Source organism: Panthera onca, chromosome E2, assembly GCF_046562875.1.
Source record: "Panthera onca isolate mPanOnc1 chromosome E2, mPanOnc1 haplotype 2, whole genome shotgun sequence".
Taxonomy (NCBI): domain Eukaryota; kingdom Metazoa; phylum Chordata; class Mammalia; order Carnivora; family Felidae; genus Panthera; species Panthera onca.
Window position 1 is genome coordinate 19,659,844 of NC_138353.1, and position 26,864 is coordinate 19,686,707.

General features: G+C 42.5%; 1 protein-coding gene across 3 annotated transcripts; it reads right to left on the bottom strand.

Annotated features, from left to right (window-relative positions):
• Positions 1 to 915: 915 nt before the first annotated feature.
• Positions 916 to 11,192, bottom strand: CEBPG (CCAAT enhancer binding protein gamma). Of its 3 annotated transcripts, none has more exons than XM_060650930.3 (2): positions 10,995 to 11,192; positions 916 to 4,504 (listed from the first exon to the last, which is right to left on the bottom strand). In XM_060650930.3, exon 2 carries the CDS (start codon positions 4,406 to 4,408, stop codon positions 3,968 to 3,970), a length of 441 nt encoding a protein of 146 aa, XP_060506913.1. In that variant the 5' UTR covers positions 4,409 to 4,504; positions 10,995 to 11,192; the 3' UTR covers positions 916 to 3,967. The 3 variants fall into 3 exon arrangements, with proteins under 3 accessions (XP_060506913.1, XP_060506915.1, XP_060506914.1); XM_060650932.3 differs by lacking the exon at positions 10,995 to 11,192 and adding an exon at positions 10,505 to 10,655; XM_060650931.3 differs by lacking the exon at positions 10,995 to 11,192 and adding an exon at positions 6,362 to 6,385.
• Positions 11,193 to 26,864: the final 15,672 nt, after the last annotated feature.

A 26,864-nucleotide genomic window follows, 5' to 3' on the forward strand; every position in this document is an offset into this window, starting at 1 on the left:
CCTGGCTCTAACAGCTGCTTCAGAAGGTGTGGCCAGACCCAGTTATCTGAGCTACAAACAAGCACAACCCCCTTTGCGACAAGCCCAGTTCTGCAACCCCAGCCCCCCGGGGCACCCCTGCCTCACTTGCAGGCCTAGAGCTCTTCGAGGAGTGGGTGTGGCAGTGAAAGAACCTTCAGGATTGGTGGTCTGAAGACAAGTAAAAGCTATATGGACTCTACACACTGACAGAGCAGGTCCAAAAGTGCTTTTATTAAAAAACAGCTGGCACCTTCACAAATCACCTCTATAGAAAACTCAAGACAGGACGTCCTACCCACAGAAATAATTACTGCACTACAATTTTCATTAAGAGGCAGTGAGTGGAAACCTATTTCCCAAGACCTGAGAATAGCTGAAGGATCACAGACGTATCTAAATGACATCTTCCCTTGAGACACTCAAGTCAGCACGGATTCAGTATTTATTCACTTTTGTAGACGCTGGCACCGTGTAAATGGAGATGGTGTACGTACCACAAATTGTACTGTCAGGGGAAAGACATCCCCGTCTACCTCAGAGCCTAAAGAACGAACCTCCTGCCACTGTGTGAATGGGAACCACACACCGAGACACCAGGTGTCTGCGCAGGAAACGCCAGCTCGGCCTCCCCTAGTCTAGCACACTCGCGTGGATTAGACCACGCGACAAAGCGTGTGACTGGAGAGGCGCTCCATCTTCGCAGAAGATGATGTTCCTGGCCATTCAGGGAAATCTAGGCTTGGACAGAAGCACCCCTGCTTGTCCCCCACGCTCCCCTGCCTTCACCCCTGCCCTGGGCTGGAAACGGGAGAGACCGCACCGCCTGCTCTGCAGAGCCAACACCTGGACTACTTCCCTGGTATCGAACATAAAGAAACCCACAATGAAATGCAGTCATTATTCCAAAGTGTGTTTTTATTTCATATTCATTGAAAGAAATAAAATTATATTTAAAAAAATAGAGTAATCTCACAAACTGAGGAAAGCCAGGAACAAAAGAACAAGTTAAGGGCTTTTTCCTGAGAGGCAGATCTAACAGCTATAGAATGAACTTTCTCCTCCCTAGCTTTTGTCGAACAAAAAATTGCTTCCTATTTCTAAGGCATCAAAAAGCACTCTGAGTGCTAACTGGGTGGTTCAGGTACAAAGTTTCAAGCCTCTTATGAGGATTAAGAAACATCAAAAGCTGATTTCTTTTAATACCAAATATTAAATTGCACATACTACCTTTTTTTAAACATAAATTTCAGAATTTCACACTCATGACCCGAATTTCAAAAATCTGGTCATATGCCGTTAACGTCCTACTACTTCTTAGTAAGAATCCTAAGTATCTAAGCTCACATCCCAATAACTGAAAGGGGCCAGACAGCAGAAGAGCTCCGATCTCCCCACCTGCAGCCAACACCGGCCAGAGAGCGCCTGTCTCCGGAGACTCAGACGCAGCTAGAAATTTACACGAAAGCCTAATTCCTAAACCACTGGACCCGCCTGCAAAGGCAGATCAAATCCTAACGGTTCATATGTAACCTACAGAACAAAAGTTACAAAAGTCATTTTACAATTCCCAAAGCTCTAAACGTACCCATTCCCCATACTTGGTTTCCCTCAATTTTACACTAATGAATCTATCAAACTAAAAACTTTCAATCCCAAACACTTCAGTAAGACAGTCAAGACGACGGTTAACATTTTTGTTCTACGAATAAATGACTGTTTGTGCTAAAGTTCTTGTTTGCATAGGTAACAGGAAAGCTTGAGTCAATTTTTCCAAAAGTTTCAATCTTATGTTCTGATTTGAAATATCAAGTGTACACCCCTGATGATTTCCCTACAACTTCTTTTTCCAGGTTAACTCAATCCATATAATTGGTAACCATAAATTCCATAGGGACATCAACTTCTGAAACACAGTTTTTGGTAAACAAGAGATTTAATGTAACACCTTTCTAGGTGCTTAAAGATTCAAGGGGCCTAACTGTACCTCTAATAAGGTTAATTATAGAACATGGGTCAGCTATTAAAGATTCAGTAGGATTCTGGGGCTATCTTCTAGTTAGGCAAAAAAAAAAAAAATCCATCAACCTGTAAGTACACTGATACTCCAGCCAAAGTACATTGGGGTTGGACCCTAATAGAAACCCCGATCCTGTCTCCTGGCTGTCCAGGGAGTGAAGCCTCCGGGGATGGTGGCTCTCCTGGAACAGCACTGGGTCCTAGTCACATGCGGAAGAGGCTCCATGGACTCAGTGATGGCTCTGTTGAATCGCAGGTCACCGTGCTATCTTCGCCTGCCCAAAAGAGCACAGACCAACCTAAGGGTGCGACCTGAGTTACATCCTGGTTAAACTGTTCCAGGTCCTAGCACAAAACAACAATGTGGCCAAAAGGTGACCATGTTCAAATGAGATACCTGGTAACACAAATGTTTTAACCAGAGGTGACTCAGAGGTGACTCAGACTCTTGTCACCAGCCTAGACTGACACTGACACACACACACCGACACACACACACCAACAAATCTGAGCTAGAATTGTGCTAAAAAAAAAAAAAAAAGGGAAGAAAGAAAGAAAAAAGAAGAGAAATCAACATGGACAATCAAAACTACCAACACTGATACAAACCAAACTCTAGAGATTCCCCAACTTTAGTAATCGCCATTTTTTAGTCTCGACAAAAATGTCAATATCCTGAGTTTTATCAGTATTTTCTTTCTAAAATAATTTATGGGATACAAAGCATACAAATAAACAAACAGAAGCAGTGGTACAAAAAGTCTAGAATAGCCCACTAACTAGAAAAAGAAATGTCACAAGAACAATATAAAAAGATGTATTTATGTGAAATAAATTAAAGGTTAAACCTTACATTTTCAAGTTTTCTTAGACTATACTATTTGGGGAGATGGCCTAGAGTTGATGATGTATTTTTCTAATAATCACTTGGTTAGGATTAAATGCCAAATGATCCTTACCAAGACATTTCTGCCTTTAAAAATCATGGCCCCATTGCAGATATTTGGACGTAGAAGAAACTACCTAAATCTCAATCGGTAAACAAGGCATTCTGTCTACTAACCTGGCTGTCAAAATGGTAACTTAAAAATGCTTACTTGACTAGCATCTACAGAAACAAAAATTTTGGTGCACAAGTTTCTCTAAACCAGAGCTGTCTTTTGGTTTATTGTTGTTGTTAGAAAACAAAATAACACCGATTCAATAACCCAAAGGTGTCCCAAAAGCATAATTCTAATATGCTTTACTCTTATTTTTAAAAAACCTATTCGCCTCCTAATTATTTGTATTTTTAAGCCAACTGGCTGTATACTGCCTCTAAAACACAATGGGACTTTATTTAACATGGCATTGCTACTCAGAAACTTGTACTTGTTGGGGAAACAATACTAATCGTGCTAAAACAAGGGTTATGCTATACATAGAATCACTCCAAATCACAAAGTGATTGATTTCTATAGCCCTAAGGATTTTTAGTACATAATTTAGAAAAAAAAAAAAAATCACAAATAGATCAACCAAATGGCATTCAACTTTCTTAGTCCAATTAACCATCTCCAGTAAAACCAAGAACCTCCTGCAGGACCTGCCAGTTCCCCGTTCCTTTTATCAACCTAGAAAAGAAGCATTTCTTGGGAAGTGAGGATTTATTAAAAACATCGAGGTCCAGGATTTTTTTTTTTTTTTTACCATATACCTTAAAACTTTGTTTTATCCCCACAAAAAAATCCGTATCATTTAAAACTAGATATTCAAATTACATGGCTAACATTTTTAACTAATCAACTCTTCAGTGCTGATCCTAGAAAACAACCTTCAATGGATCTTTGAATAATGGAACAAGACAACGTTCGGCCATTGATACGAGTGGTGTAGGTAGTCACACCTTTAACGTTCAAGCCACAAACCGTGAACTTGGAAGGGGTGAGGTCTACTGTCCTGCATTATCAGGAGTTGTTGTATTTTCAGTGCCACCGGGTTGCACGTTATCTGCAAGGTTGTGTGCATGCTCAAGAAACAAGTCTTTCAGTACGCTTAATTCCTTAGTCAGCAATTTAATTTTTGCTTCCAACCGTTCATTCTCTTCTTTGAGCTGATTCACCCTCTGCAGTGTATCCTGTGCCTTCTGCTTGCTTTTCAACCGGCTCTTTTTCACAGCCATGTTGTTCCTCTCTCTGCGCTGCCGATACTCATCACTGTTTCGATCCATGGGCGAGCTCTTTTTGCTTTGCTTGCTCGGAGGCGCGGCTTTGCCCCCTCCCCCAGGGCCGGCAGGCACCAGCTGAGGAACCTGCTGTAAGCCGCTGGCATGAGCCTGAGTATGAATAACACTTATTCCAGGAGTACTGTTCTGCTGTGCTATCTTGCTCATTTGGGCACGCTCTCTTGCTGACACGGAACAGGTAGAAATGAGGGCAAGGTGATCAACGGTTTCCACACTAAGCTGCCAAGAAATCTTCACATGTACCTAGTTAAAAAATAAATTGCATTAAAATGTTTGAAATGACAAGATCAAATGAGATTAAACTTGCAAGTACCTAACAGCAGGCCAACATTAATTGATTATGCTGAGAAAAGTCTACAGCAACTGCCAACTGTTCCAATGTTTCAGAAGTCTAAATCATTTAATTTAGAAAGGTGAGTTAGTACAGAAGCACCATAAGGCCAAATCCAGCCCACCTGAACCCCTGAGGGTACTACCCATCTGCGACTGTTATCAAAAATGGAAGGAAAAACAAAAGAACACCGCTAATTAGGTAGCACATATGAACTAATAGCACTTGGCAATCTGCCAGAGAGAAATGAGCTGTTTGGGTTAAACATGGAAAACCTGAGTTCAATTATGATAGAAGAGACACCTGCAAAGAAGGGGAGAAAAGTTCCGATTGTCCGCTCACGTCAAACGAGCGTACTGCAGCGCAGCGCCTGGTCCCCACTACTCATCAGGGTCGCCGCACACTCCTGATGCCGACATACAGGGATGGAGTCATCGAGGACTTGCCTCTCCTCCCAGAGTACATCTTTATGGGATATTCTGAAAAGCGGGGGCGGGCGGTGTTGGCTTGTTTTTATTTATTTATTTTTTAATTTATTTATTTATTGCCTCAAAGAGAACTAGTTTACATAGATTTCCTAAGTTTGTTTCTTGGATCCTAGACTTAGGAGCTCTGAGACACCCAGTCTGCTGTCCCACCCCACCATGCTTCTTCTAACAGTGCTTTTTTTCTTCTTGACGTAATAAACACATCTAAACATGGGCAACCTGAACCGCAACGAAAGACATAAAAGCCTTAAAGATGCATCCAAGGCAGAGCAAGCCTGGGGCTGAGGCCAGACAGAGGCCGAGCAGCGGCAGTGCCCACACCCACGGCCCACTGAAGAAGGGGCTCAGGGGAAACGCCGACTCCAAGTGCCACGGCAGTGCCGCCCGTAGAAATGAAGCCACCGTTTTGGAAACTGGCCGTGTGTGGATGACTGTGAGTCCAACTAGGCCCCTACAATTGCCTCAAGAGGTGTCAAAAGGATACCTATCCTATCCTGAGGCCACTTCAAGACAAACTGACTAAGCTGCTGAGCCACGTCCAGCAAGAAATCAAATTACTCTTGGAAATTCAGAAAGCGATGTTATGAACCTTAAAACTATCCTGTCTTCTTTTCTCAAAACTGCCAAAACTACATCAGTGGAAAAAACCTGGGGCCAGAATTCTGAAATGCCTCAAATAAGTACATCTCATAGTTCTTAAGCTCAGTTAGTAAACACCAGAAGCTTCACCCAAACTTTTAGCTGGGCATTTCTGTATAAACCACTGTTTACTGGCCTGCTTTTTAAAAATCTTTGCTTTTAGAAAGTCGCTATATCCTTACTTTCAATGGTCTCCAAAGCCATGCAGGCAGCCCTGAGCTAGTGAGCCATCTGTTCTCACTCCAACATAAGGCAAAAAAGAAAGCTTCCTTCTAAACCATGGACAATATCTACTCCAAGTCTATCTTCAGTAGTGGACATTTCACAATCTCCTTCGATAATTTACTATGTTGCCTATTTTTCTTCCAGTTAAACAGTGGCAGTTCAGTATTAATTTGAGCCACCTTACCACTAAAAGTGTTAGTGGCCATCAACATTATTGCTTATTTGGTGTAAAGTGGGCATAATATTTTAGTCAATTTTTAAAAACGTGTTTAACACTTCTCCTGGGATTGTTTCAACTATCATAATCATGGTCATCTTCTTTAACTTTTTAACTTTTCATATGCCAATTATGTTTTTAATCTTTAAAACTAATCTATAGACAACACAAAGATAAGAATGATCCAAAGAAGTACAGACCAGGAGGAACCAGGTCGATACTGTCTTGGCTCTGGCTCCCCTCTTTTGCTCGGAACCTATCCTTTCCTTCTTGGGGCCTTGATTTCCCCATCTGCAAATGAGGGATGTAGAATGGTAAGATGCCTTCTGACTCTGAAAATATACCATGAACTTCAGTACTAAAAAGTCTTTTCTTCCTGCCTTATGCTCGGCTTTTTATGCCCAAATCACTAAAAGATTTTAACACAGGTTCCAAATTCAGTGACGTTCATGTCCATTTTGGTACCCAGAGATACAGGAATAGAGAAGAGCTCTTTTTACCTCAGTCTGACTCATAGTAGAGGGGCTGAACATAGTAGGCTGAACATACTAGGGGGGACTTTGAAAATGTGCCCTTTGGCTTGAAAAACAAAGAGTAATTATCAAATTGGTAAAAACGTAAGCAAGGGAAACTTAGAAATATTAAGAACTTTAAAAATGTTGTTGTTTTAAAGTTCCTCAACCAAAGCCAATAAAGTTTAAGTGAAAAAAATATCCATTAAGGAAAATGAATCAAGTAAAGGGGGTCAGAGCCAAGTGGTCCAAAAAAGCTGACTCCAGAGTATCAACTGTTTTTACACAAGCAAAATAGCTGCCTCCAAAAGTTACCCACTTTACACTGTCACTTACGCTCTTGTTCCTTCCACAAACACTTATTGAGCACCTACAATGGGCAAAAAAAATACTAGTTTATTTCAAACCTGGATATTCAATCCCAAATGAAAGTCTGGCTCCTGCGTAGACAAATACTATTCCAAAGTTCATTCTACAGGAAGCAGGGTGGCGCCTTATTTCCTTACATGTGAATCATTCGAGCAGGGAGGAGCAGAAAAACTGAGCAGTAATTCTCAAAGTGCGGACCAGCAGCAGCAGCATTTGGGAACTTGTGAGAAATGCAAATTCTCGGGCTGCCCAGACAGAAGGATTGGGAGCTCCAGGAATAGGCCCAGGCAATCCTGTTTCAACAGGACCCTGAAGTGATGAAGTGTGAGAGCCACTGCTGCAGATTCACAATGAGGAGGTGCATTTTTTTTTAATTCAAATTTTTTAATTCAAGGAGTGTTCATTCAAAGCAGCAACACACTGAAAACGCAGAGCAGCCAGAATGAGTAAAACAAATTTCTCTCAAGTTTCATTTGGGAAAATAAACTTATCAAGGATTTTCCTAATCCTCCTGTCATCTTTTTTCACATACGTACAACCAGATATTCCTCCCCATGCCCCCCAAAATAAACTTTTAACTCCAATCTCCTCAGTGAATGTCCACACTCCAAAACACTCATAGATGTTTCTCCCTGACACCAAATCTTTACAATCACTGGTATGTGACAAGGCTACCCACCCAGCTCCCAAAAACTTACAACCCACCACCGTCTCCATCCGAATGCCACAGAATTAATTCCCTCAGGCTGACATCATCTCTCAAGGGGCACTGGTCTCCTCTGGTTTAGCTGTGATCCCTCCAACCACTGCCTCCAGAGCAATCGAACACTCCAACCTGCTCCAGTGTGTAGGATCAGATTGAAGGTATCAACTCTCTCTCCAGCCCTTGCTCCCTTACACTTCACACCTCAACAACACTGAACCACTATCAACCCCCTAAATGGTCCTGCATTCTCTTTTCTTTGTACTGCTGTCCAGGTGGTTCCCCCAGTTTCTCTGTCAATGCCAGCTCTCCCTGGAGACTAAGCTAGAGGCAGCGATCTGTCTTCATGTTCACACGCTCAGCATCTAGTAGTGCAGGGTGAGCCATATAGTGGTGGTGCCCAAGAAGTATCTGTCGAGGGGCTCCTGGCTGGCTCAGTCGATTGAGCGTCCCACTCTTGATTTCAGTTCAGGTCTTAACCCCAGAGGCATGGGATCGAGCCCTGTATCAGGCTCCACGCTCAGTGCAGAGCCTGCTTAAGATTCATTCATTCATTCATTCATTCATATTCTGTCTCTCTCTCTCTCCTTCCCTCCCTCCCTCCCTCCCTCTCCCTCCTCCCCTCTCCCCCACTTTCACTCTCTCTCTATCTAAAATAAATATGATGAGGGGCGCCCGGGTGGCTCAGTCGGGTTTTTTTTGTATGTTGTAAACCATACCAAGCGTCCGACTTCTGCTCAGGTCATGATCTCACGGTTCATGAGTTCGAGCCCTTCATCGGGCTCTGTGCTGACAGCTCAGAACCTGGAGCCTGCTTCGGATTCTCTCTCTCTCTCTCTCTCTCTCTCAAAAATAAATAAACATTAAAAAAAAGTTTTTTTAAATAGTAAAAAGGAATAAAATAAAATGAAAATAATTTTAAAAAGGGGAAACATTTGTCAAATACTGGCTCAGAGGCTAAAAGAAAATATTTATTTTTATAAACATCATATACAGAAATGAAATAGGTTCTCTAGTACTGAAATCTCTTAAAACAACCACAATTAAATCAGGAGTGTTAAGATATTATGGTCTTACTTCCTTAGGTTCTTGGTCTTTCTTAAAGGTGTACATGAAAATAAAAATATAATTCCACTTGCTCCTTTGAGTACCCAATCTATACAATGAACATCATTTCTAGTCTGGTCTTTGCTTTATTTCAGTTGAGAACTTGCTTTTCTACTTAGCCCAGTTATGTGTTCCAATTGATAATCTCAAGTTCTTAGGCATCTGTTGCCAGGGTCTGACAACTCCATACTGCAAGAGATGTAAAGGTAAGCAAAGTCCATATATGCCCAAAGGAGCAGGATTTCTATTTAGTTGCCACCGCTTGCTTCATGACCCAAAACAGGGGTCCACGAAGGAGGGTACATCCCTTTGGGGGTACATAAGCAGTCTACTAGAGTATGGAGCAAATGTATGTTCACTTGTCTTTTTTTTAACGTTACCTTTTTAATCTACTTCTGTTATGGTTTACAACATACAAAAAAAAAAAAAAAAGAGTACACACATTGTTTATAAATATACCTCCATTAGGAAATCATGCTTAAAAAAAATTTTTTTTAACCAACAGGGCTGGAAAGCCAAAAAGGTAGGAAACCAATGTACCTACAAGAACCCATGGAAGCACTCCCTCCCCAGAATACCCAATAAATTTGGAATTGGGGCTACCTATATTTACATTACTGTGATCAGGTGAGGCAATCCTAGACCATAAGACCTAATTCAGCCCCATGAGGTCCTAGTTGTCTTTACCAGGGCCTCACCATGTGCTGTTCAAATCCCTACAGACGAACCCACCTCTCCAAGATCAGACAATTGCTGACAGTCAATGATGTGCTCTTGAGAATTTAAAGGATATTATGAAAAAAATGAAATTTTGTCTTCACCTGTTTTTTAGGCAGGTATTTACAAACGACTGATTAAGCCAAGTAGACCCACCAGAAGCAGGAAATCAAGAAACTGAGAAATTCTTCAGCTCACTAGCATCCTGTAATTATTTAGCCATGTTTACAGTAAGTGTTTCCAGAAACAGAGAATCGACTTTAAGAATAGCTCATGCCAAATACTAATCAAGTGGTAACAGTGACCAGATTTTAACTTTTCAATATCAAGAACTTTTAGAGGCACAAGTTCTTAGGAAAGCAAACCCCTGTAGTATTTTCTTTCCAAAATTTATTTGGGAGTCGCATATCCTATCTGAATTTAGGACAATCTCTTCACATAAGGATTCCCTGAGTGCAGGCTCAGGAGAGAAAACTACCAATTTTTGTGTAACCCACTAACCTTAAAACCTTTCTGAAACTGACACATTTTAAGGTGCCAGATTACAGCACAAACCTCAGACAAAAGGAAAACGAAACAAACCTTCTCAAAAATGAAAACATACAAGCCTCCTTGGAAGAACAGATTATCCTTCCCCCCCAAATATGCATTTCCATTCCGTTCATCTAGACACCTCTGCTAGCGATTTTCTTTACTGTGTTCCCTCCAACATGCTAATGAAGCGCTTCATTCCTTGCCCTTCTCTTTTCTATTCAACTCGTGGTTGCTGCCCGTTCATCTAACCTATATTCAGCAGTGAACTGCAGGATATTCAAATTACAGCTCCCTAAGTAAGCACAGGATCACTTCTGTAAAGTCGTGTATTTAATAAAAATCAGCCGCCTTCCCTGCCCACTTTATCACCCTCCTAACTTCTGAACAGAAGTCTCGCCTACCCCTGGCCAAGCAGTTCTGGAGGGGCGGGCAATTTCCGAAGTGGCGCTACGGTAAGGCACTGTCCTCCTCTTGCTATTCTGGGAACACCCTTTATCCCCGGGGGCCAATACGAGCCTAGCTTGTCACCAATGCCCGTTTCCCCAAAAGAGGCCGGGTTCCGGAGGGGGCACACCTCGTCCCCCGCCCCGTCCTGTCCCGGGCTGGCAGCGAGGGGCGCCCGGGAGGAGCGCGGGGGTCGGCGGGCGGCGCCGCGGCCCTGGGCCACGGCCAGGGATGAGCTCAGCGGCCCCGCCGGGTGTTGCCGGCAGGTTGCATCAGACGCCGCGCGGGGCCGCCGCCCGCGCCGCGGGCCGCGCGGGGCCTTCCCGGCGAGCCGGCCTCCTCAGGCCGGGCCGAGGTTCCTCGGGCCCGGCCGGCGCCCACGCGAGCGGCCGGCTCCGCCGCGGCCTCCTCCTCTTCCCTCATCCCGCCCGCCCGCGGCCTCCTTACCTGCGCCTCCAGCCCGCCCGCCCCCAGGCGGCCTCCACTCCGAGCGGCCCCGCGCGGCGCGGCCCGACGGACCCAGGCCTCGCAGCCCGCGAGCCAGCGAGGAGGAGCGACGGTTACGAAACCGGCAGCCTCCGCCCGTTCCGCCGCCGCCGCCGCCACCGGCTCCCCCTCCTCACGCCGACCACGCGCACTGCCGCCGCCGCCACGACCAATAGGCGCGCCGGCCTGCGGGCGCCGCGCCCTCCCCTCACGACGGGCAGCGCCGCCAGCCAATCGCGGGCGTCCTGGCTGCGGGAGGCGGGCACGTGGCGGAGGCGTTGGCCGCGCCGCGGCGAGGCCTGAGGGTGTGGCGGGGGTAGGCCAGCAGCTCCTGGCACCGCCCGCATCCTTCGCTGTTCGCGCGGAGCGGCGGCCCCGGGCTGTGGGAAACCAGAGGCGAGAGAAGATCTGTGAGAGCTGGAGGCGCTGGGGAGCTCTAGCCTTGCGAAGGCGGCACCTGCCTTTGGGAAGCACGACTTCCTGAGGTGTTTTTGAATCACCGACGTTCGCCTGGGTTTCGCCGAGTCCTCTGGGAGGCCCTCTGGGCGCCCCTCGCCTGAACGGTCCCCAGAGCGGCCCCCGAGACGCCCTCCCGGGACGCCCGGCGCCCGACGGAGCTTGGAGGACAGGGCAGGACTTCGCAGCACTGACGGCAGCTGCAAGCTTGCCGGAAAACGAGTGAAGTGGCGTTTTCCCAGCGTAGGGGTAGTGCTGATATCACATTGGTGAGCGCGGCAGACCGAGGTTCGTTGTCACCAGGGAACGATCGGACTTCGCGATCGATTCCCGTGTGCCGAGTGCCAGGTGAACAGGATGAGAGACGGGATCTCAAAAAACGCGTGGCAGTCCAGTTTAACGTAACCCAGACACTTCACAGGAGGATCTGAAAGCGTTTTAAAACCAGGAAGCAGCGCGCTGGGCGGAGGGCAGAGCCAGCGCGATAGGTTTGATTGCTTCCTCTTTAGCAATTCTTATCGTTCAAAAAATAAGAGTCTTTGAAAGAGGAAACATTTCTTCATCGCCCAGGCCGTGGCACCGGCTCTCCGCACAAGATTGTTTCGAGGAATCAGTTAAAGAGATGATAAAACCTTTGAAAAAAAACCATAAAGATAAAACATAAAAAGTGCTGCAACTAAGAGTGAACAGCGATAACCATAGAACCATACTCGGTAGGCAAGACACAGTATCACCAAAACCACGGTTTCTTTTACTTTGACCCTCAGTGTTCTGATTTGAAATGTCTTTGATTGAGATGTTAGCACTATGAAAACTGGATTGTTTTATTGCTCACAAAAATCATAATTTTTACCCTCACCATTTGTTAATCGCAAGTTATACAGGGAAAAATTTTTTTATAGATATACTCATTTTCCTGTGGCTTGCTAACCACTCTGCCAAGCTGCTCTAGCATTCTCTGGGCAGGCCTTCTTCCACACTCAGCAGAGCAGGTCGAGTCAATGCCAAGTAGACTCTCATATTTATTTCCTCTTCAGGTGGTGGCTGGAAATCTCCTTAGTTTACAAGTATTTATTTGGTGCCAACTACGTGCTAAGCTGTGGGCTAAGTGATGGGGATTCAGCAACGAACAAGCAAAACCTAGCCCTTGCCTACATGAAGTTCACCCTTACAGCCAAGGAGACAGACATTCAGTACTTACACAATTTTTCTGTTGCTATTTTCATAAATAAGATGCTGTGAGATCAAAAGAAAGGAACCAAATGTGGTCTGTGGGGCAGGGAAGGCCTGAAAGACGAGTTGGATTTGGCTGTGGGGTGTGGATGAAGAGGACGGGCCAATCAGAGGGAATGTCTTCTCTAAAGGTTTTATGATGGGAGAAGTGTGAGGCCAGAGTGGCTGACGCACAGTGTCCCAGGGGAGACTGGTGAGATTGATAAAGCCTGTGGCCCAGGAAAGGTTCTGATTTCTACCCTAGGAGAGATGGAAGGCCTTGGAAAGATTTGCTCTCACCGTGAGGAAACGAACAGAGCCTGGTGGAGGCTGTCTCTGGCTTGAGATCCACCGTGGGGCTTTCTTCCAAGTCCCAGAGCCCTAAGCTCTCATAACAAAAGATCTCCTGCACAGAGCTCTGCCTCACTGATACCCAAGTCGTAGTCTACAAATCCAAAGAATTTGTAAGCAAGTAGTACATTAAAATCCCCTCTAAAGGACCTTAGAAGTAGGATGTCTTGTTAGTTGATTATGCTATTTACCTGAGAGCGACTGTGATTAACTATCTTAGTTACCTGACAGGTCCGCCCTGTGCTTACCCTCTTAATGGTTGTGTGACCTTGGGTAAATTATGTAACCTCTCCATCACCTGTAAATGGGCATAACAACAGTATCTACCCAATAAGATTGCTGTGGGGGGGTTAAAAAGTTAATATGTGTTTGGCCCCTAGAACAGTGCCTGTCTGGTACACGGTAGCTATTATTACCATGATGAATTATCAAGTTACAGTGTAGAATTATAGTACACTAAAATACAGTTCAAAACAAGGTCAAGCTGTGCTTAATACAGTTTTGATGATTCAGTCACTGACATACACATACTATCAAAGGTGCTGATGTTGACCCTATAGTGTATCCCAAAAGGTGTTTTTTAGAATGTTTTTTTCCTTAGTTACCACATCTTAGTTCATTAGTTTCCATAAAGTAGAGTGAGGACAATTTTAATAATTTCAAATCTCTTATTGTTTAGAAAGCCAGATCAATAAAAGTTTGCTATGTAAACTTTAGCATTTATCGAAAATGTGTCTTAAGTAGTTATGATAATACTTAAGTACTTATCATAGATTTATGTTTGGAAACTTTCTGAAAAATAATATACAAAATTAACCGTCTTTGATAGGAGATCTGGGTCATATCTGTATTTTGAATATTGAAACAATGTCACCAGGTTGCATCTCAGTAGATATCATGGTATATTATATTAGCAATAATATGACAGTGATTGTCAATCATTCCGCATTGGTAATGGGCTCTTTTGATTGAAAGTAACTGAAAACCATCCCTGACTAGCCTGAGCATAAAGAAGGACTTGGTTAAAGATTTGAGGGCATACTTCATGAAATACCCATGCCATATCAGAATCAAGAACTCAAATATCAAATGTCTTCATTTCTGTCTCTGTCTTTCTCTCTGCGTGTGTGTGTGTGTGTGTGTGTGTGTGCCTGTTGGTTTTATTATTCTTCCTGCTTGCACACCAGCTTTCTTCACCTGATCACTGACAGCCTCAATGTCCACAGTTTTGGTCACTAAAATAAAGCCAACTCTCTTTTTAAGTTCCTGTTACAAAAGTCTTAAGTAAGGACTCTGGAATTGGCCCAGCTGGGTCTAGTGCTTATCCCTGGAATAATCAAATGGCCAGGAACAGGTCACGATGTACTAACATGATGGCTCTGGAGGGAGTGGAAGAGGCACTTCCTTTGGGGAAAAGGAGCGCTGAGCAGACAAATCCATCAATATCCACTTCAAATGGCAGATCAAACTGTGGTCACTCTGATGGAGCCTTAGTCACTCAGGCTGACTGCTACATTCTTTCCCATGTGATATGCTCCCTATCCTTGAGGGCAAAATTTGCACCTCTAATTTTACCTTTGGAAGCGCTAATTCAGCCAAGATGCCGAATGGTTGTCTTAGGACATCCTAACTTTCATAACCGGCCCAGTTCATAAAAGAGAAAAATCTGACATAATTTAAACTTGAACAGTTAGTAAGTACATAGTATGAATGTCCATTATAAAGCACTTTACCACATGTCAGATTTCATTATCGTGTGAGTTAAGATATGTCACTTGTGCATTTAAGAATGTCATCTGCCAGGGGCACCTGGGTTCATTCGGTTGAGTGGCCATCTCTTGGTTTCAGCTCAGGTCACAATCTCATGGTCATGGGATCAAGCCCTGCATTGGGCTCTGCACTGAGTATGGAGCCTCCTTGGAATTCTCCCAATTTCTAAATGCCATCACATCTGCAGGGCTCCAACATTTGCATGGGGAAGGGCACAAACATTGACTCCACAATAGTATGTCAAAGGTCACAGGAGCCAAATGAAAGAGGCCCCAGTGCCCAAAGAGACCCAATGCCAATTTGAGTGGCAAAATAAATGACGTGGTATTGGATTATAATCCAAAGTATAAAATAAATATCTATGTTGATATAAATAAGTGATTGAGCAAATAAATGTCAAAGAATAGACAAATCTCCCATGCAGAAGAATTCCATATAGTTTACAGAAATACTCCACCCATAGATGGTGGAGTGTAACTCCCGACACCTTAAGTGGGCTACACACAGCGACTTCCTTCTGGAAAGTAGAGCGTGAAAGGGAAAAATAAAGAGGAACTTTACAGTGGAGAAAACCGACAATCACTACTACAGCCAGGTGACCAAGGTCAACATCAATGGTCGTAAGCTCTGTTGGTATAATGAGGTGAAGATGGCACTTGACCTCTTCGATTTTCCTCCCCAGACCTCACAACCTCAGTCTAACCGTGAGAAAAACACCAGACAAATTCCAACAGAAGGGCATTCCACAGAATACCTGAGCAATACTCCTCAAAACTGCCAACATCACAAAAAACAAGGAAAGTCAGGGGCGCCTGGGTGGCTTGGTCGGTTAAGCGTCTGACTTTGGCTCATGATCTCAGGGTCCGTGAGTTCAAGCCCTGCGTCGGGCTCTGGGCTGACAGCTCAGAGCCTGGAGCCTGTTTCGGATTCTGTGTCTCTGTCTCTCTCTGCTCCTCCCCTGTTCATGCTCTCTCTCTGTCTCAAAAATAAATAAACGTTAAAAAAAAATTAAAAAAAAAAAAAACAAGGAAAGTCAGAGGACGTCTGGAGAATCCTAAGGAGACATGACAACTAAATGTAACATGATATCCCAGATGGAATCCTGCAACCAAAAAGGGCTACTGGGTAAAAATTAAGGAAATCCCAATAAGTATGTACTTTATTTATTTGCTGACTTGCCAAAATTGGTTCGTTATAACAAAAACTCATGTAAGATGTTAATCATAGAGGAAACTGGCTTCAGAGTAAATGGGAAATCTCAGTCCTATCTTCTCAATATTTTTAAATCTGAAATTATCCTAAAAAAATATTTAGATTTTTAAAAAAGCATTTGTGGTACACTACAGCATTAATATTAACATAAAACAGGACACTTGAAAACATTAACATCAGATTAAGCCCAGACTTCAGCCAAATGGGTAAGAAGTTGAGCTCAGTGGAAGATCCTTGAGCCCCACTTCTTACCTTGACCACTAATGGTGACTGTGCTTTTGCTTGGCAAACCCAAGACGTACAGAGAAATGGAACCAGAGGGGCAACAGAATTATAGGAGCTCCTCCAGGAGAGGAGGAAAGTGGGAAAGAGGGAAGACAAGGTGGAGGGAGACCACCTGGGGTCTGCGAGATCATGCTGAAGCTTTGGGAGCCATCTTCGGGCTAGCGAGGAAGCCCCATCCCCACGCTAAGGTCCAGATGCCAGGTGGATCACTGGAAGCCACAAGGCTGAGCTGAGAAGCCACCAGACAGAGGGATGCGGTTGCCCTCATTGACTCGTTCCTCCCTCTTTCTCATCTGTCTCTAGTGATAAAGAGTCCCCACTCTGTGCCAGTGCTGGCCATCCTACAGAGCAAGGTGCTGGTGGTGGGGAGGCAGGGGGCTGGTGCTCAACAGACAAGAATAAGGTCGAGGAAGCACAAGCCGGGCTAGGTGGGCTTGTAGGCCATATTCCTTGGCTTAGAATCAGGAATCTGTGTCCGCTGCTAGGTCTTTGTCATTGTTTCTTCTGTTTTCATTTTACTTTTCTTTTAGATTCCTGTAGTAATAATCAGTTCCTGTGTGATCCTAAACTGGGATTCAGATTTGCCTGGGCTTGGTGGGTGGAGCCAGTAGCATCCATCCATGCACACAAATCTCAAGGTTTTGGCCGGAAGAGGAAGGCGGGATTTGTCATTTCCTTTTTCTTTGCAAAGGTTTCTGGGGGGAAATCTGGGATTTGGAGAGGCGAGCACTATTTCACAGTCCTTATGAAGAGAGGAACATTTCCCCCCACCTCTATGAATGACCCCATTTCTTCAGCCCAGTGGAGCTACTTTGATGCCTCTAGAATTTGTGCTCTTGTAAAGGTCAGGACTCAGGCCCCTTGGCCTGTGGGATCAACTCTGCAAAGAAGAGGCTGAAGCAGAGGCTGTGCTCAAGGGCCTGTCTTCAAGAGACTTTGATGATAGGAGATGTTGATGGTGGGGTTCCGGGAGCTGGCTAAGAAATCTTGGTGATGGAGGTTGGAGATTTGTTCTATTACTGTTAAAAAGACCCAAATGAACCTATACATGGGAGGGCCTAGACAAACTTGAGAGCCAGAATAGTACATTTCCTTTCAAAAAATTGTGGATTTCTCTTGGCTAAACTATAGGTGAAACCAAAGGTGCAGCAGCCAGGTCAGATTATGAGGTCAGAGTGTGTCTCGGGCAGAGAACAAAGGGGAAGGGAAGTGGAAAATGATGGAGGAGAGCTAGAAATGCCCCCTAATCTTGGTTCCCACCCACTGGGCCCTTCCTTCTCAGTCCCATGTGTCCAAATCCCCCCCACCCCTCAAGGCCCAAGGCCACGTCTCAACTGTGCTGGCCGTTCAAGTTCTTGCTGGCCCTCCTTTTTCTTCTCGGTGGCATATGATGTAATAGTAACATGCACACTCTTGTGCCTTCTGCTATTGTCTTGTCTGTTTTACTCTCTTCTTATAGAAAGGGAAGGTTCTGTTTTATGTACATAACACTCTGCCAGGTACTTAGGAGGCTTTAGAAAACACAGCCGGGGGAATGAGTGTCTCTGTCTTGAATGGGGAACCTGAAACCTGGGAGTTCACCATGACTCCTGCTATTGTCCACCTCTTGCATGGCATGAATCCACTTATTACTAATAATACATTAATCTCACCTGTGAATAGCTTCTCTAGGATTCTGGATGGTCTCATTTTCTGGAAGAATTTTCCAGAAGAGAGCTAGTAGATGACTTACAGTTCCTAATGCTGCAGATGACCTCAAAGCTACATCAGTGTTCATCACCTGCCTCCCCTACCACCCATCCTAGAGTTTCCTCACCCTTGCCTAGCACCTCTTCTGCTCTAAGTAGCTTACCTGTTGAACTGACCCACGCCTTCCACCGCGAGAAATGTGTACTCTTCAATGGCATGTCCTTTTAAGCCTTGGCTACGATATTTGTCCATTTGCCATCAAGATTAGGGAGGGGATCATTTATGCAACTGAAATACAGGGCGAATAAACCAGAAACTAATGAGATGGATTATCTACAAGGGTGGATGGGAATTGGAAAAGGGGTAGAAGAGATGAGGGGGAGAGTAAGTGTACCTTTCTGTATAGCTCTGATTCTGAGAACCATGGTAAAGTTTCACATGCCCTGGAAATAAAAAGATAGTTAACACCAAACAGGGTGAGGGAAGAACCCAAAGTAAAATACAAATAGTAACCAATGAACCTAACTGCACTGCCAATGAACAACATAACCATGCTGTGGCAAAGAAAAGAACTAACCTGAATAACTTTAGAAAGTAGTATTTTTTTGGATAAGGCTAAATACAAAAAGAACGGTATGCAAATAATATGCACTTAGTTGCTAAATTTTTCAAAGGGGCATGGTAGCGGTTGTGAAACTATTTTATGTACGTGCTTGGACTGAGCAAACACGTAAATACATTTGAATAACAAGAGCACATTTCTCACCGTTGGAGAAAGAAATTACTAATAAGGGGAAAGGAAAGCTAGAATGAATCCGGTTGGTGTGGGGCTGGAATCTGAGGTTATCAGAATGAATTCATGATTTGTAGTATATATACAGATTGAAGGATCTAGAAATAAATACAGATGTGTACAGGTGTATGTGAGAATATAGTTATGTATATTCTCTAGCCTTGTCCACTGAAAGGATCTAAAAACAAAAACACCCTGGCGGCAATGATCCCACCTAGAGACCAAATCATGGTGTCTAAATATCTTCCTTCAAGGAGAGGAACTAGGGTTCATCGGTAAAGTGGTTGATTCTAGAACTGGGCAGGGAAAACACAAGAAGAATCTGGAACATCTTGTAGTGCCAGGAAGTAAAGAAATGCTCAAAAAATGATGGAGACATATATCACAAGAATTATAGGAGTTGATTTGAAGGAGTTTCCCAATGGCCAAATCTGGGGCACGTGACTAACAAAATAAATAATAGTAATGAATTATAAGTTGCAGAGTAAACGAAATAGCTATGGTTCACACTGACATAAATAAATAACTGAATAGCCAAATAAATCACAGGAAAGAAACAGCTCTTCCTTACAGCAAATTCCAATTCGTAAATGTAGAAAGAATTATTGAAATAGCAAATCACCTTTAGACAAACACCACCGTAATAACCATTGTGGGAGTGAATTATCAATGAACGTTAAAATCAATGGGTGAAAATGTAATGAGAAACAAGATGTTTGCCAACTCTCAAAGTACCTCCCCACAAGATACTTATTAATCACAATGGGAAAAATAATAACCTTACATTGGAGAAACCTAGAGGATACTATCTTAACCAAGTGCCCAAAGTTATGCACTGAGAAAGGCACATGGCTCTTGTGGCATAACCTCAATCTGATCGTGAGAAAATGCCAGAGAAACTCAAATTGAGGAGTCTTCTATAAAATAAGTGCCCAGGACTCTTAAAAAATGTTAACGTCACGAAAGACAAAGAAAAGCTGAGAAATTCTCCCAGATTAGAGGAAACGAAGGAGCATGACACCTAAAGGCAATATGGAATGCTAGACTGAATCGTGCAACATTAGTGAAGTAATGAAAAAGAGCATTAGTGGAGTAACTGGGGAAAACGGAATTGGATCTCTAGATTTGTTAGTAGTACCTTGTCAGTGTTAATTTTCTAATTTTGATCCTTGTTCCATGGTCAGATCAACTTTCGCTGGGGGTTCCGGAATAGAAGCAGCCATTGTACTGAAGAGACAGGCACCCCTCCCTCACCCCCTGTACCACCCACTGCATTGTTAGGCAGATATCACTGGTTATCGCTGCCAGAGAGGAGCCAATTGGCCAGCGGGAAGTAAGACTTTCTGAAAGCGCAAAAGACAGCAAGAAAAATTTCCCTGATTAGCACCCAGCTCCTGCCCCAAAGCTCTCTTAGAGGCCAGCAAGTTGCTTCCCTATGGGACAGGCACCCGCCACATGGAGGTTGCTTAACGTTGACTCCCAGTTCAAAAAAAAAAAAAAAAAAAAAAAAAGACAAAGGAAACCATTGACAAAATTTATCAAAATAGTTAAAACTTCCAGATATAAAAAAACACTATAAATAAAATTAGTAACCACTGAGAAGCTGGAGCAGTATTGGCAGCATATTACAAGGTATAAATTTCCTAATCATGCAAGAAACTTGAAGATCAATCATCAGAAGATGAACACCCTGATATTAACAAAGGTAGGCGACATGAACAAGCATTTCACAAGAAATACTAATGGCCTGAGACACGAAAAAATATCTTATTATTAAGCAAATGCAAAATAAATCAATGAGATATCATACTCTATCTGTGATTATAAATAATCAAAAAGAATATTAATAAATCACATTAGTGAGAAGGTAAGTTGGCGCTTCAAATATGGTCAGTGGGAAAGTAAGTTTTAAAAATCTTTCTGGAAGGCCGTTTGGCAATTTGCGATAAAAATCCTAGAGGTGCACATACCCTTTGACCTGGCCGTTTATTCTAAGAATATCATTACACATGCATGCAAAGGTACAAGGAAGTACATTACATCATTGTTTACAACAGCAGATAAAGAACTGATCTAAATGTCCATTTGAATTAGCCCCAACCAGTGGTGACCAAATTCTCAAAAATCAACAAAAAGAAATGAAGGTGATGCTTGGAAGAAAAGATATGCCTAATGTGGGTAATTGCCTTAAAGGAACAGGATTGTGACTGGATTTTTTTTTAAGTCATCTTTCTTTCTTTTGTCTTTTTATCCCTTGAGGAACCGAATTCCTATTTGTATGGATTGCACTATAATTTGACCATTAGTGCACGGAACTCTATCCTTCCCCACCTGATCTCAGGTGTTGATTAAAAATGTTCTCCTCTGGGCTGTCTGTTGTTTGAACAAAATCAAGATTAATTACGTGTGTTCCTTCTTTCAAAAAGAGATACACACTTAGCTTTGGAAGATACCTACAAATATATTGTATATCATATATGATATTATGTCCCAATTATTGAATGATTTTCTATACACGTATTTATATATTATATATTTATATTATAGTTATATATATAGTTGCAGATTCTCAGGTAAGAATTTTATACTTCTAAGAAGTTAGATTGACCTTATAAAGATAAATCTTTTTAGATTCACTCTTCTATGTAAATTTAACTGATTGATACCTAATCTTATATAAGTGTTCTTATTTTTAACAAGGATTTATAGAGTGAAATATATATTAAAATATATGCATTATAATGGTAATATTCTTATTAGAAAGAGTATGAATAATTTTATAATAATAACAAAATATTATACTCAATAAAGCCTTTTGTATATCTAGAAGGCATATGTATGCTTATATTATCTGAAGTACTATATTTGAATGTTGCAGGATCAGAAACTTATTTTAAAAAACAGAATTGTAAATACTGCAGAAAATCATAAAAAGTCATCAATGGGTGGAAGAAAACCAAATATCCATCAGGGGATAAATGGATAAACAAAATGTGTTACATCTATACGATAGAATACTGTGCAGCCTTGAAATCCAGGGGCAACTGGGTGGCTCAGTCATTTAAGCGTCCAGCTCTTGATTTTGGCTCAGGTCATGATCGAGCCCTGAGTCGGGCTCTGTGCTCGGTGTGGAGCCTGCTTAAGATTCCCTCTCTCCCTCTCCCTTTGCCCCTCCCCCACTTGCTCTTGAGAGAAAGCAAGAAAGAAAGAAAGAAAGAAAGAAAGGGAAAATCCTATAAACATGCTACATGGCTGAAACTTGGAGTTATGACGCTAAGTGAAATAGGTCAGTCACAAAATGACAAATACTGAACAATCCCACTGCATGAGGGGGAGGTATCTAAAGGAGTCAAATTCATAGATACAGGACTGTAATGCGGTGGTTACAAGGGGCTGGCAGAAGAGGAAAAAGAGTAATTGTTGTGTAAGGAAGTTCTGGAGATCTATTTTGCAACAATGTAAATATTCTTTCACCCTACTCAACTGTACCTTTATTTTTTTTTATTTTTTTTTAACGTTTATTTTTGAGACAGAGAGAGACAGAGCAAGCAGGGAAGGGGCAGAGAGAGAGGGATACACAGAATTGGAAGCAGGCTCCAGGCTCTGAGCCGTCAGCGCAGAGCCCGACGCGGGGCTCGAACTCACGGACCGTGAGATCGTGACCTGAGCGGAAGTCGGACGCTTAACTGACCAAGCCACCCAGGCGCCCCTCAACTGTACCTTTAAAAATGGTTAAGATGGCTGGGGCACCTGGGTGGCTCAGTCCCTTAAGCATCCGACTCTGGATTCTGGCTGAGGTCATGATCTCACGGTTTGTGGGTTCGAGCCCTGCCTCAGGCTCCATATTCTCAGCAGGGAGCCTACTTGGGATTCTCTCTCTCCCTCTCTCTCTGCCCCTCCCCCACTCGTGCTTGCTCTCCCTCAAAATAAATAAATAAAAACTTTTAAACAATGGTTAAAATGGTACACTTTTATGGTATGTGTTTTTCACCACAATAAAAATAAAGAACCATCTTTAGTTTAAAAAAAAAAAAAAGGTCACAGATGATGTTGACCTTCCAAGCTATCACAGGAGTTATTTATTCATTTATTTTGATATCTGTAGTCCACCTGCTATGTGCTAAACACTTTGCTAATTGTTGGTATTGGATGGTGGTTAAGAAATAAATGATCCCTGCTCTCTAGAGTTTTCAGTCTTGCTGCAGGCAGAGAGAAATAAACAGTGTGATACGGTAAGGATAAGTACAAGGGACAAGTACGAGGTGCCAGAGAGACACAAAAAAGGAGGCGTCACTTGGTCTTGGAGTGGTGATCAGGAAAGTCTTCCCATCTTCTTGCTGAAGTGCAGGAGGTCAGTGTGGGTTAGCTGGGCACAGGTGCAGAATGAAAGACCAGATGAGGCACAGGGAGTGTGTCAGGGACAGTGAGAAGCAAGGTGTGATCAGAGTCCAGGGCTGGAGAAAGCTGAGGAGATGAACGAGACTGATGGTGGAGGCCTTGCCAAGGAGTTTGGATCTTATCTTTTATTATTATCATTTTTAATGTTTATTCATCTTTAAGAGAGAGAGAGAGAGTGAGTGAGTGGGTAAAGGGCAGAGAGAGAGGGAGGCACAGAATCCGAAGCAGGCGCCAGGCTCTGAGCTGTCAGCACAGAGCCTGACGTGGGGCTTGAACCCACGAACCTTGAGATCACGACCTGAGCTGAAGTCCGACGCTTAATGACTGAGCCACCCAGGCACCCGGGATCTTATCTTGAGATTAATAAGAAGTCATGAAAGCATTTCAAGGAAGGGGATAATGTGTCCAGATTTGCATCTTAAAAGGATTATTCTGGCTGCTACAGTGAGAAGCAGATCGAAGGAGAGCAAGATCAGAGGCAAGAATATTAGTAAAGATTAAACAGGTGACAGGTGACTTTTGCAGCAGACTGAGAAATGAGTGGGAGGAGAAGAAACGATGAGTTGGGACAACTTTTTTCTACAAGTGTGACTTTGAGCAAGAGGTGGTGGCAGGATTGCTGCAGGGAAGTCTGGAGTGAGAGAGTGTGTGTGTGAGAGAGCGAGAGGGACAGGCATGTTTAAACACAGGACGGACAGGAGCTGTTCCCTGAGGGGAAGGGAGGGCGCGGAACCACATCGCTATGAAGTCCAGCACCAAAGATACTTCTCTTAAATCTAATCTACATGTTCTGCCTGGCCTAAGTGTATCTAGACTCAGAAGACCTTAGACAGTACCCTCTGGATTCATTACAGGCTTAGGAAAAAGTACTGAAGAGACATTGTCCTACTAAAAATAATCAAACTATATCATTAAGTCGTAGCTATTGAAACAGTGTGATATTGGCCCCAGACTAGACGGATAGACCAGTGGAACAGAATAGAAAACCCCAAAGCAGCAGTTACATGTGGGAATTTAGAAGATGAAAAATGTGGCCCTTTAAGCTCCTGAGGGGAGAAAAGGATCAGCCAACAGATGTGGAAGTGACAACAGGTATTTGTTAGATGCCTATCACGCATTATTCAGGAAAGAAGTTCTGGACGAATCAAGGATCCAAGTATTGGAAAAACTTTCCGAGTCAATAGAGTAAAATGTTTTCCTACGTACACAGATCGGGGAAGTTTCTCCTAAATAATTCATGAGACCTAGAATTCCAAAAAGAAAATATCAATAAATTTGACCACGTACAAACTAAAAAAAAAAAAAACAAACACAAAACAATGTATAACCAAGAAAAGAAACTGGGAGAAAATATTTGTAACATATATAACACACACAGGATGACTGTTAATATATGAGCTTCTATAAATCAAATCTACTACTTGGCATGTATCGCTTTTATTATTAATGAGGTGTCCGTATATGTGTGCATTTATTTCCAGACTCTCTGTTGTGTTCCATTGGTCTGTTTGTCTATGCTTGTGCTAATAGCATAATGGTATATTATGGTAGCATAATAATGCTTTTATATCTGGTATTATAAACGTTCTTTCAAAATCGTTCTTTCAAATAAAAAGTGAAAAAATTAGAAAAAAAATATTCTTTTCCTTAAATTTGATGGGTACATAGTCTGGTATTCATTATGTCAAATATTAATTTATAGCTGCTCAGTGTTTAAAAATACCAAAATAGAGGGGTGCCTGAGTGGCTCAGTCTTGGCTCAGCATCTAACTCTTGATTTCAGCTCAGGTCATGATCTCATGGTTCATGAGTTCAAGCCCCACACTGGGCTCTGCGCTGACAGTGTAGAGCCTGCTTGGGATTCTCCCTTTCCCTCTCTCTCTCTGCCCCTTCCCCCTCTCTAAAAATAAATAAATAAACATTAAAATAATAATAATAAACACCAAAATGAAAAGAAAAAGCTTTTTTTCCCCAGTAACAGGATCAAAATTTGTAAAGCTAGAAGTTAGAAATATAAGGGCAAAATCCAAAACTACATTTTTAGTGGGATATTTTAGTATACCTCTTGTTTTTTGGACAGGTCAAGGAGATAAATATTTTAAAAGATACAGAAACGAAGGGGCCTAGATGGTGAAATAGACAAAAACTTAAAAGCAGTTATTATAAATCTGTTCAAAGACCTAAAGGAGATCATGCTTAAAGAATTCAAGGAGGGGTGCCTGGAAGGCTCAGTTGGTTAGGCGTCCAACTTCAACTCAGGTCATGATCTCGCAGTCCGTGAGTTCGAGCCCCGTGTGGGGCTCCGTGCTGACAGCTCGGAGCCTGAAGCCTGCTTCGTATTCTGTGTCCCCCATTCTGTCTCTGCTCCTCCCCCGTTAACACTCTGCCTCTCTCTCAAAAATAAGTAAACATTAAAAAAATTAAAAAAAAAAGAATTCAAGGAGAGGATGATAGCAATGTCTCATCAAATAGAGAACAGCAATAAAGAGATAAAATTACTTAAGCAGCAACACAGAAATTCTGGAGTTGAGAAGTACAATCATCAAAACAAAAACTTCTCTAGAGAGGCAGGCTCAACAAAAGATTTGAGTTGGCAGAAGCAAATCAGCAAAATTAAAGATAGATCAATATCTATCCACAGAGAGTAAGAAAATAATAATAATAAAGAAGAAAGCAAAAATATTAACAGAGTCTTGGGAAAATGTGAGACATCATTATATGCACCAACATACACATAAAGGAATTTGCTGAAATAGAGAGAAAGGAACGTTAAAAGTATTTGTAAAAACAATGGCTAAAACTTCCCAAATTTGATGAAAGACATGAATCTATGTAGCCAGGAAGCTCAACAAACTCCAAGTATGATAAACAAAGATATCCACACCCAGACGCATCAGAGTAAAAACGTTGCAGGACAAAGACAAAGATAAAATCATTAAAGCAACAAAAGAAAACAGCTCATCATGTACAAGGAGTCCCTAGGAAGATTAGCAGCAGATTTTTAATCAGAAAGAGTGGAAGCTGGAGATAAGTGGGATGATATATTCGAAGTGCTGAAAGTAAAATATTGTCAAACAATAATCTTATACCCAGTAAAATTATCTTTAAAAAATGAAGACAAAATAAAGACATTCCCAGATACACAAAACCTGAGAGAATTTGTTGATAGCACCCCTGGCTGACAAAAAGCATTCAGACAGAAGTAAGTGATTTCACACAGTAAATTGAATGTGCACATGTGCACACACACACACACACACACACACACACAAGCCTTGGTAAAGGTAATTACTCAGCAATTGCAAAAGACAGCATATAACTGTATATTTCTTCTCCTGTTTTCCCTAAACTGATTTGTAAAGCAATGTGTATATAATTGTATTGTTAGGTCTACAAGATATAGAAATACAATATACTTGACAATAACTTTACATAGAAGGAAAGTGGGAGCAAAGCTATATAGGGGTAAGGAAAGGACACAAGGGGATAATCCAAATCTTACAGTAATAAGAGAACCAGAAAGGGGAAATAAGAAGGTAATACAACAACTCTACAAATATATACAGCTTTCCCTTGAACAATGCAGGGGTGAGGGGCACTGACCCCAGTGCAGTTGAAAATCTGCATATTACTTTGGATTCTTCTCAAACTTAACTACTAATAGC

What these genes read in the sequence shown, in the direction of transcription:
- CEBPG (XM_060650930.3), bottom strand. Translation starts at nt 4,408, where the DNA reads ATGAGCAAGATAGCACAGCAGAACAGTACTCCTGGAATAAGTGTTATT.